This window comes from Euprymna scolopes, chromosome 4 (assembly GCF_053919585.1).
Source record: "Euprymna scolopes isolate OS-2025 chromosome 4, ASM5391958v1, whole genome shotgun sequence".
Taxonomy (NCBI): Eukaryota; Metazoa; Mollusca; class Cephalopoda; order Sepiida; family Sepiolidae; genus Euprymna; species Euprymna scolopes.
Window position 1 is genome coordinate 15384612 of NC_136485.1, and position 12404 is coordinate 15397015.

General features: G+C 33.7%; 1 protein-coding gene across 1 annotated transcript in view; it reads left to right on the forward strand.

Moving 5' to 3' along the window:
- The window catches only part of LOC145266779 (neurochondrin-like), a 106448-nt gene that overhangs the window by 77653 nt on the left and 16391 nt on the right, over positions 1–12404 (forward strand). The window contains exons 13-15 of the mRNA XM_080122650.1: positions 21–144; positions 7507–7590; positions 10991–11158. Of these exons, the coding sequence (XP_079978776.1) occupies positions 21–144; positions 7507–7590; positions 10991–11158 (376 nt within the window). The remainder of the gene's footprint in view (positions 1–20; positions 145–7506; positions 7591–10990; positions 11159–12404) is intronic.

Sequence of the window (12404 nt, forward strand, 5' to 3'; positions counted from 1 at the left end):
AGATTTGTTTCTTTTTGCAGTTATGTGTTGAAGTAATGTGTGACCTTCTTGTGCAATTGATAGAATCGGATGCAACGATGATCGCTTCTGAACCTTTGTACGTTACTGTCATGCACAAACTCTCCCATGTGCTCTCTAATATTGGTAAGTTGAACTCGGAAAAAATTGTTTATTATTTCAAGAATACAAATTAAAATAAATTTTTTTGATTTGAAGATAAAATTTTCTAATTGTTAAACTTTCTACTGCTTCTTATCTCTCGATTGTTGTATTGACAAGTTAAAGTTGATGAAAAAAAAAAAAGGTATTCCAATAAAATAAACAGAATTACTCTCGAACACTTTTAACAGCCAGTTTTATACAAAACTTTTATCATGAATTTAGAAAATGGGGATGAAGTATGGAATAAGAACCCTGGAAGCCGATAGAATCAAAGGGGAGACTTCTCAATTGACACCGGTTGACTGCTAACACACGTGACATTTGTAAACAAACGTACATAACCTGAGTTGTTTATTTTTATTTGTTGATTTTAAATATTAAGGAAAAATTTTAAGAAAAGTGGGAGAACTATATTTTTTATGTAGGGTGCGTTTTTTTCTGATTGGGTGAAGGTTTTCCTTTTTTAACAAAACTTTTCAATAAACAAATGCAAAGATGGTGTCTATCGAGTAATTTCTTGTTTTAAAATGAGTTCATTTTCTACAGTTATTCAATTTTTGTTTTTCAGCCATTAAAGAAAAACATTTTATTTTGATATAGACATTTTTTTGCTTTAGCCATTAAAGAAAAACATTTTTTTTGATATAGACATTTTTTTTTTCTTGTTTACTTTTTGTATCTCTTACTGCTCTCGTTTTCTTTCGCTCACATGCTCCTATTCTGAATTCGTAGTAGTAGGCCGCCATCAATGGATTTTTTTATTTTTTTTTTACCAAAACAGTTATTTATTTTTTTTAAGATTAACTTATTTTGAACTGATATAAATTATTGCACAGTAAAAATTAAATTAAAACTAAAATCATTATTTATTTAAAAATATTTAATCAAGTAAAAATTTCATTTTTTACGTGATTACTAAATTTAAAAAGTTATTCTAACAATTTGAACGTTTTCATGCATTATTGCATGCAATTTTTACTAGTCAAAATCATAAAAACAAGAACCATTTATGTTACTGTGCTATTTTTTTGTCATAGTATTTTCAAGTTAAATTCCATTTTTATGATATTTTTGTATATTAAATCGCTAGAGGAACGTACAGAATAGTTACAAAACACCCTCCCCATGTTAAGAATGGTTTTTAAATGTTATTTCACCGTGGTGATATCATTTTCTTTTTTTGTTTTATCGAATTATTCAATCACTTAAAAATTACACGCAAAAGTAAATAAGAACCTTCAAATTGGTACTTGTACAGTTTAATCAAGACATTAAAAAATGAAAATATTGAAAAAAAGTTCATTTAATTTCATCAAGTAGTTTTATTTTTTATTTATTTTTTTTTTTTTTTACAGCGAAAAAACAATTTCTTATGATACCAAGCAAAAGGTTCGATTTTTAGGAAGAAAAGCTAGTATTAAAGATGGGGAGGGAGTGTTGGCGCTTTAACTGGAGTTATCTCCTATGGCGTGTTTAACAAATTCCATAATGGCTGACTTCAACGTACTCTCATAAAAACGTGTTTTTTCCCTGTAAAAAAAAACTTTAACAAATTAAGTGAAATTTTTTTTCGGAGATCTTCAGTCCAAAATGGATACGTACAATATAACCTTTTTTTTGATATTTTCATTTTTTAATGTCTTGATTAAACTGTACAAGTACCGGATATTTTTTTTTGATTTAATAATCATATCAGAAATGGAATTTTTATTTAAATATTTCGAAATAAGAAAATCATATTTGTTTTAATTATTTATAAAAAAAAAATCATTTTTGTTTTAATTATTTATAATTTTTTTTGCCATACTTTTGCTTACAGAAAAATATGAAAAAGTTTGTAAACTGATCTCGGTAGTATTTCGTTTATTAAGTTTTGTAAATTGAACTAAAGATTTAATATTTGATGCATAAAAATTGCCTAGGTCTAAAAGAGTTTCTCCTTCACTCAATGAAGACAGGAATATTCGAAATTCTTATTTAAAAAAATCACAATCTCTTTGTTCATTTATTAAAATCTTTTGTATAAAAAAGAGCCCCACTTCCCCTAGAAAAAAACTTACACAACATAAAAGTATATATAGTTTTTCTAATTTTGTTTAAATAAATATTTCCTTTATATTAAAAATCAAGAGATAAAACAAACAACTCGGGTTGTGTATGTTTGTTGACAAAACCATTCTTAACATAGAGAGGGTGTTTTGAAACTATTCTGTACTTCCACCTAACAAGTTAATAACAAAAATATCGCAAAAATTGATATTAACTTTAAAATACTATGAAAAAATAGCGTGGTAACATATCAATCGTTCTCACTTTTGAATCCAGTAAAAATTCCATGCAAAGATCAATCAGAACTTTAAAATTTGTTTAAATAACTTTTTAAATTAAGTAATCAAGGAAAAAGTGAAATTTTTACTGGATTAAATAATTTGAAATAAAAAATGATTTTTGTTCTAAATTTTACTGTGCAATAATTTATATCAGTTTGAAATAGATTAAACTTAAACAAAACATTATTAACCGTTTAATAAGAAAAGAAGTCCACTGAAGGTGGCCTACTGCTACGAATTCAAAATAGGGGAATGTGAGCGAAAAAAAAAAAAATGAGAGTAGAAACAAAAAGTACACAAGAACTAAAAACAAAACAAAAAAAAAAAACGCTGCCTACATTTAAAAATAAATATTTAATGTTTTTCTTGAAAAATGTTTTTCTTAAAAAACAAAATTGAATAATCGTAGAGAATGAACTCATTTTAAAACGAGAAATTACTTTATAGACACCATCTCTGCGTTTGTTTATTGAAAAGTTTTGTTAAAAATAAAAAGGAAAGCCAAAAAAAAAAAAACACATCATATATAAAAATATATTCCCCAATCACTTTTTTTAAAAAATCATTCCTTAATATTAGAGAAACAAAACTAGAATCGGACGATCAAGCCTTTATGTGCTTTAGACTTAACATGCAACATAACATCAGTTACTTTTATTTTCTCTACCGCTCTCTCTCGACCCAGGACTGTACCCTAATAAACACAATCTCTGACAGTATAGATACAGCACTTTCCCTTGACACTAGCACACAAGTACATGTATTTGGTGACTTCAATGTTCACCACAGCAACTGGCTTGGATTTTCTACTTACATAGATGCAGCTGGTACCACAACGCATAGCTTCTCTATGTCTCATTCCCTATCACAGATGGTTACGTTTCCAACCTGTTTCCCAGACCAGCATGAACAACACGCTTCACTTCTAGATCTGTTTCTGACCACAGTTCCTGATGATTGTGTAACGAATGTCCACAGCCCACTCGGGAACGCCGATCATGCCGTAATAATGGTTGAAATCGCCCTAAACTCTAGAGCCAAAACTGAAGAGCCACTGCTCAAAACAACGAGATATTATAAAAAGGCTGACTGGGAAGCCATCAGGGATCTCCTCAGAGATGCCCCATGGCGAAATATCTTTTCACTTCCTGCTGAACAGTGCACCAAGGAAACGACTGAATGGTTCAAAACGGCAATTGAAGCACATGTTCCCGCGCGGAAATTGTATAGCAAGCCCCACTCTCCCCAATGGTTTACTTCTACTTGTGCAGCTGCCATTGCGCAAAGGCAACATGCATACCACATATTTAACCGACTTAAGTCCAGCTCAAACAGACAGAAGTATATAGAAGCCAAAAGTAACTGTAAGAAAGAAATAGCGACAGCTAAGAGAGAATTTACTGAAACTACCAAAAAAAAAAAAAAAAAAAAAAAAGCATCAAAGCATAGAAATTAGGAACCTGCGACTTCTGGAAAATCTACAACAGTGTAGTAAATAATGGGCAATCAACTATTCCCCCACTATCCAACAGTCATGAGCTTGTTTGCTCAGCAACCGAGAAGGCTAACATGCTTGCCAGTCGGTTTGCCTCCAACTCCACACTGGACCCTGCTAATCACCTCCTCCCTGACTTTCCTTTGCGGACAGACGCCACACTAGATGATCTGAAAATCACCCCTTCACAGGTGCATGCTATCATAAAAAATCTTGACACTTCAAAAAGATGTGGACCTCATCTCATCCCAGCTGTGCTATTAAAAAAATGCTCTGCCGAAGTAGCTTCAGTTCTCTCCAAACTTTACAACAAATGCCTTAATGAATCTTGCTTTACTGCCTGCCTTCTGTGGTACCAGTTTTCAAGAATTCTGGTGAAAGAACCGACCCAGTAAATTACTGTCCCATTAGCCATCTCCCACTTTTTGCCAAAATAGTTGTTGGAATCCATATTAAATAAAGAAGTAGTCAACCACCTCAGCAGAAACAACCTTCTTAGTGACATGCAATATGGTTTCCGCTCTGCAAGATCTACAGCAGATGTGCTAACGGTTATATCTCATAGGATTAGTGAATCTCTTGACAAAGGCTTCCTTTCCAGGGCAATTGCTCTTGACATATTGAAGGCCTTCGATAAGGTATGGCATAAGGGCCTACTTCACAAGATTTCCAGCTACGGTATCACTGGAAATGTTTTCTCAATCATTAAATCATTTCTCTCCGATAGTTTCATAAGAGTAGTGAAATCAGAGGGCCACAGTATTAATGCTGGAGTCCCTCAGGGATCTATCCTGGGCCCAACTCTCTTCCTGATCTACATCAATAATCTCCCAAAACACATACTCAAATCATTCGTTGACATCTATGCTGATGACACGACTATCTATGGCAACACATCAAAGGCTGTAAATGACAAAGTTCTCTCTGATTCTCTCTCCTCTGATCTCGAGCGGGTAAGACGTGGCTGGTTACCTTTAATGCATCTAAAACCAAACTCCTATCCTTACATCATCAACGCTCTGATCCCCATCTGGCATCAATTGAAATGGATGGCTCTCGTCTAGGAGAAGCTCCATGTTTTGACAAGCTTCTGGGCTTGTCCTTTACTCCTGATCTGAAATGGAACACGTACATCAAGTCTGTTGCCAAGGTCGCTGGAAAGATGGTGGGATCCTTCTACCGCTCCAGAAGATATCTCATTACTGATGCAATTCTCTGTCTGTATAAAAGCCAAGTACGTCCAAGGATGGAGTACTGCTGCCACATCTGGGCAGGAGCTGCTAAAAACAGCCTATCCTGCCTTGACAGAGTACAAAATAGACTGGTTTAGTGGGGGATGCCCTTTTCTCTTCCCTGCAGCCTCTCTCCCACAGAAGAGACGTTGCGAGCCTGTCTTTGTTTTATCGTTATTTCCATGGCAAGTGCTCGTCTGAGCTCCAATCTCTCGTCCCCCCTTGCCAATCTTTCACGAGAAACACCCGTCTGGCTGCAACTACTGTCAATAATTTTCCCCACTCTTTATCTGTGCCTAAATCCAAACGTAGATTTTATGAGCAGAGCGTCTTTCTCAGAAGTGCACGACTGTGGAACTCTTTTCCGTTTGCCTGTTTCCCACCTGACTACAACTTGGATGTCTTCAAGTCCAACATAAACAAATTCCTGACAAAATGTCCCCTTAAATAAGGCACTCTATCAAATCTCCAATACTAATGATTACTACAATACTATCTCATTGATTACTGTACACGCAATAACCCTTATCCCTGAGTGGCCTCCGGGCCTTGATAAGTGGTGACCTCCATGTAAAAAAAAAAAAAATTTGAGTCCATAATTAACCAGGCTCTGGTACATCACCTTACAGATACTAAACTTCTGACCGACCAACAATATGGATTTATGCAGGCCCGTTCCACAGCAGAATCCTAACTGTAATCTCTGAACGTATATACCATTCACTGGACAAAGCAGGGGAGGGTAGAGCAGTAGCTCTAGATATATCTAAGGCTTTTGGCAGGGTATGGCATGAAGGTCTTCTCAGGAAAATCAGATCATACGGTATCACTGGAAAAATACTTAACATAATTAAATCTTTCTTAGATAAGAGAAAAATCCAGGTTGTCTTCTACGGTCGTACATCTAAACAATATGATATAAATGCGGGAGTGCCTCAGGGGTCTATCCTTAGACTTCTATTATTCCTAATATTCATAAATGACCTCCCCGACAAAATTGTTTGTGAGATGGGTATATATGCTCCACATTCTTCTGACATTTCCAGTCTCCTCATTCTCAAACAGCAAAACACATGTCTGGTTTTAACAATAAAAATATATATCTATTTTAATTCAAGTATTTTTGATACCTGCCATTGTCCGAGATTCTATTAGACAATCTTAGCATATTTACCTGGTCTTCCTCAGGACCCAGGGGGTCTCAGCCTCCTCAATGGGGAGAAAATCGCTCCCTCAAGTCAATCATGTTACACATATTCGTTTGCTTTTTTGTCAAACTTTGTTTGCAATGCCAAGAGGGGTACCCTGCTAACTGGGAAAACCTAGGTCCCCTTATCACCTGCCCAGCGGACGCTGCACTGCACAAGACTAGATGCAGAATGCCATTGTCTTATTAGACAGAAGGTTGCCATTTGTAATGACGACAATTATCTCCATTTTTTTTTTTTTTCAGAATCTCTAATTGTATGTGTTTTATCATTTCATCAGAGGCAAACACATTTCAGAGGTGGGAATCATTCATGTTCTCTAAGGAACTTTTAAAAACTGCAAATAATCACCTCCCCTCACTCTTCCCTGTCAAATTGATAAAAAATATAAATACTAAAGCAATGGCTCTTATTTAGAAAATTCATTTTCTTAAGTTGGAAAATTTTGAAATGTTTTTAATTTTGTGTAAATAATGATTTAAATTTTGTTAGAAATTAAAGTTTTTTTTCAATGGGTTAGGATTTCATGCTGCTTTTCAGAGAAAGATAAAAAAAATGAGACATATTGCCATTTGGATGTAAAAAGCTAATATTTGAGATTATGTCTAGCAGGGGACTAAGTGGATGAGCTGCAAAATGTCTGTTGACATTACATTTAAACTTCTGCAGGTTAGTACAGTTAGTGGAGCAGGGAGGGAATTACAACATCCAGCAGTTTGAGAAACTATTAAGAGTAGAAGGTTTTCCAGTATCTAGAGATTTCAACAGTGAAGGGGTGAGATTTTGCTGCTTGTTGTGTTACGTACATCTGTGGGGTAAAAGTGCTGCAAGTCCATCAGAACACATTCCATTAAAGGACTTGTAGAACAGAATAGAATTGCGGCAATGAGACAGAAGTTGGAGTTTGGCTGATAGTGTGCGACCTATTAGATTTGAGACTCATTTTTGGACCCTGTTTAAGTGTTAGACTTCTAGCGGATCATCATTCTTGTTACGTTTCTAATAATAGAATGAGAGAAGTAAGTGAACCAACACACTTTTGTGATTTAACATTTATTTTACGATTGTTTTCTTTTCAGTCTTTGAAAGTGAAACCATAAGTCTTGGAGCTGCTGTTTCATTATTGGGTTTGAATCTCTTACAGCTACCTCTTTTGGCCAAAGGTTAGATTTGCTTTTTTTGTTTTGAAAATTTCAAACTATGAATATTTGTTTTTTTGTGGCAGCTTTTTTTTAGATGACAATTTTAAATGTCTATACGAAAATAATCTGGAAACTTATTTAAGGCACCTTCTCAGTTTTTAATATGTGGAAAATCCAGCTCCCGAAAAAGGGGTACTCTGGATAGGAACAAAAATAAAAATTGCCTCAGTCAAGAAGGATTTCTCTTTCACTAATCGAGGACAAAAACGGTGAAGTGTAGCTTGCCATCTGTTTCTCTCCCTCTCCCTCCCTTCCTCTCTTTCTCTCTGTCTCTGTCTCTCTCTCTCTCTCTCTTTCTATCACCCTTTCCATCTCTCTTTGAGCCCATTTCTCTCTTACCCCCTCTATATCACTTCCTCTATCTCTTTCCCTCTCTGTCTCTAACTCCCCCTCTCTATCTCTACCTTTCAATCCCTCTATCTCTCTTCCTTTCTTTCCCTCTCTCTTTCTCTTTTTCTGTCTCTATCTCTCTTTCCGCTCATCCTATTTTAGTCACCAAAATTATGGACAGTGAAAAAGGCATTGTGAAAACCTGGATAAATCCTATTTTAGTCCCCTAAATTACTGTGATTAAAGCATTGTCAAAACATGAAACAATTTTATTTTAGTCACTTAAATTATTTACAGTGAATAAGGCATTGTCAAAACATGAAACAATTTTATTTTAGTCACTTAAATTATTTACAGTGAATAAGGCATTGTCAAAACATGAAACAATTTTATTTTAGTCACTTAAATTATTTACAGTGAATAAGGCATTGTTAAAACATGGATAACTCTTGTTTTAGTCACTTAAATTACTTACAGTGAGAATAGAAACTTATTTGAAAATTACTGCTAATTAGAACAGCACCAGGAGGAAATGGTAAAACCCTTCTAATTAAATCGATTTTGGCAGCCATTTAATCACAAAATGACATAGCTTTAACTTTTGCTTCATGCGGAATAGATGCAACCTTACTACCAGGTAGAAGAACTTCTTATTCTGCTTTGAAATTATTATTAAACATTCAATTTTTCAAAATTCCCATGTTCAATCTCTCCGAAACATCCAGCATGGGAAAAATATTGCAAAAATGCAAACTTATTGTTTCAGATGAATACACAATAGCACAAAAAAATCACTTGAGGCTCTTGATTGATCCTTGAAAGATTTGCGTGGCAATGTCAGACCATTTGGAAATGCAGTAATATTGCTTGCAGGAGATTTTAGACAAACGTTATCTGCAATTTCTCAATCAACACCAGCAGATAAAATGAATGCTAATCGTTTAAATTACAATCGTTTTAAAACAATTACATCTTTTCAGGACGTTGAATACAAGATAGAAAAAAAGCAAATTTTCAGAATTTTATTTAATTTCAAGCTAGGTCAAAAAGCTGCTGAAACAGCTTCCGATATCAACAAAGCGTTTGGCCCAGGAATCACTATTGAATGCACAGTAAATGATGATTTAAGAAATTTTGTCGTGATGACAAGTGTCTTGAAGATGATGAGTGTAGTGGTTGGCCATTGGATGTTGACAATGATTAATTAAGAGCCTTAGTCGAAGCCAAATCTATGCACAACTGCTTGAGAACTTGCTTCTGAATTAGACATAACGTATACAATGATTTCTAACGACTTGAGAGAGTGGAAAAGCAAGAAAAACTGTATAAAGTGGGTTCCTCACAAATTGAATGATAACTAAAAATGCCTTCCTTTCTTTTATGCAACAAGAACGACTCGTTTCTCAATGGGGTTTTGACTTACGAGAAAAACTGGATTCTTGACAACAACCGGTGATGCTCAGCTTAGTGGTTAGATACCGACGAATCTCCACGGCACTTCCTGAAGCCAGAGTTACTCTAAAAGAAGGTCATGCTGACTCTTTGATGGTCTGCAAAGAGTCTCATTCATTAGTTTTAAATGCAAGCAAAACCATTACAGCAGAAAAGTACTGTCAACAAATGGATGAAATGCACCAGAAACTTCAACAACATCCAGCATTAGTCAACAGGAAAGGCCCAGTTTTACTCCACGACAATGCCCAATCTTGCGTTGCTAAATCGACCCTGCAGAAGTTGAACAAATTGGGCTACGAACTCTGCCATAATCTCCAGACCTCTCACCTATCGACTACCACTTTTTCAAGCATCTCAACAATTTTCTGCATGAGAAATGCTTCAAAAACCTAAGCAATATCAAAAACGCCTTCAGCTACTTCGTCGCCACCAGATTTTTACGTTACTGGCATAAATACACTTGTTTTGCATTGGCAAAAATATGTTGATTCTGATGGTGCTTATTTCAATCAATAAATTTTTGTTTGAACCGAAATATGTACTTCTGAATTTAAAAGTTGAAAACCATAAGAACTTTCTTGCCAACATGATAAAAAAACTTGAAAAGAAATTGTAGTGAAATGCTTTGTGTTGCCAATGATATAACCATAACAAATTAATCAGAAACAAAGTTTGATTTCTCAGCTTAAATACTATTTAAGTCTTACTTGGAAAATCCGATAAATAACCTTATAGATATTTTTGTAATTTTGATGTGAAAAGTTTTGTATCATATTCATTTCAATAGAAAACAAATTTCTATGAAAATACCCGTCCCAGGACAGGTAAAATTAATTTTTTTTGCACCACTTTTATGTTTGTTTATAAAGATTAACAGTGAAGATATAATTAAACCTTATGCCTAGAATCCTTATTCCACTTTGGATTAAAACCCATTATATGATTTTGATGCCAGAAAATGTCTAAAATTTATGGGGTCTTAAGAAGTAAATGAAATTAATGGAATTGTTTTATTAGTGTTTAATGATTATCAATAAAATTTAATGTAAATCTGAAATATTTAACTTTTACAATGGGAGGTAATACCATTAAAAGTCCTTTAAAATGCTCCAAAGAAAATGAAATTTGGAAAATATTTATTAATATCTAAGTGGTTAATAGCACAGATTGTAAACGTGGGTTATCAAGTTTGAATCTAGTTTGTTCTACAGAAATACTTTCATCAAACCCACCTTATGTATAACCTAAAAAAGAGGTAAAGAAAACTATTAAAATTTTACAAATATCTGAAATTTTGCTTTGACCTCATCGCATTAAACTAAGTAAAATCAAAAATAACCCACATTATCCACCCTTATGTTTAATAGCAGTGTTCCAAATTTAATAATAATCAGTTAACTAGTTTTGGATTGGTACAAAGAAATATATACACAATGCTAACTTTCTATATAAAAAGATATTAATCTTGATAAATGCGAAGTCTTTATTTCAGATATGAATATTTTTAAAATAAAATTTTCTTTGAACAAAAAAAAATGTTTGAATCTGATGCCATAATGGCATTTTGTTCTTGCAGAATTTGATGAAGAAAAGTTGCAAGCATTTTTGAAAGCCGTCATTATTTTCCTGAGTAGAGTTCATATTTTGTCAACAAGTCCAAGTAAAAAGAATAAATTGTTGGTCAGTGAAGATTATCTGCCCCATTGGGGTGACATTTCGAATTATTGGATCTCTGCCATGCACGGTAAATATTATGTTTGTTCCTCTGACCCCTTTTATGTTTCATTTTACTTCAAAGTTCTGGGAAATCAAAGGATGGAGCCTCCTTTCCAGGCTAACACTTCATCTCTATATGAGATACACGTAGATATTCAAATATTCCATTAAAGTTCTCATTTACCTCTCAAGCACTAAGTTAGTAAAAAAGTTGAGAACATAATTTTCCTCTCCATAATTGACCATTTAAATGAGTTATAGTATACATGTCTCTTGTAGTCTTTTGATCTTACTGGATTCCAAGACAAGAAATCATCTAGTCTGGTGGCATATCTAGTTATATGCTGTTACTTGAAGAAGGTGCATCATCCCTTGTGTGGGTTTATCATACCGAGAAGATATTTGGGCTGCGAATGTTATTTTGAATATTTAGTCAGGGTTTACTTGTAAGGAAAAGTATCCTCATGCCAGGTTGTTCTGACAAACTCTTGTACAGAAAGACCTTAGACAATCGAGGATTGTATCTAGTAGGCATTCAAGTTCTCTCTTTATGCTGTATGTTTCTTCTTAAAATGTTTGAAATAATTCAGTTATAAATGCAAAAGATTATTTTTTTCATCACGCTTATATTACTATCTTAACAGCTCATGGTTATTTGCATCATAGCCTTTAGAGCACAAAGACCCAAACACTATGCTATGTTTAATTTAACTGACGGTGAGTTTTTTTTTTTTTTATGTATTCATTAATTGTGACAAATTGGAACTCAATTGAATTCAAACTTGCATCCAATTATCAAGGAAAATTTTAAAAACGTCATCAAACATAAACCTTATTTCAGTCTTCATTTTTATCCTTGATTTTGTGAACTTGCTCAAATAGAATTCAATTCTTTCAATTTGCTCAATCATCTTGCTGTTTTTGTTCAGGATTAAATCCAGAACTTGAAGATAACGTGGATGTTGATTAAAAAGTATATGTTATTTTGATCATCGAGAATAGAAAGTGGACCTTGAATTTAACTACATCTGCCAAAATCTCTTCCTCTCTCATTTTGTTCTTACATTCCAAAGGAAGAAGGATTTGTTGGTTTTGTTGGCATAAGATTTTCAATTTTTGTTGACATAATAAGATTTTCAATTTTTGTTGACATAAGAAGATTTTCAATTTTTGTTGACATAAGAAGATTTTCAATTTTTGTTGACATAATAAGATTTTCAATTTTTGTTGACATAAGAAGATTTTCACTTTTTGTTGACATAAGAAGATTTTCA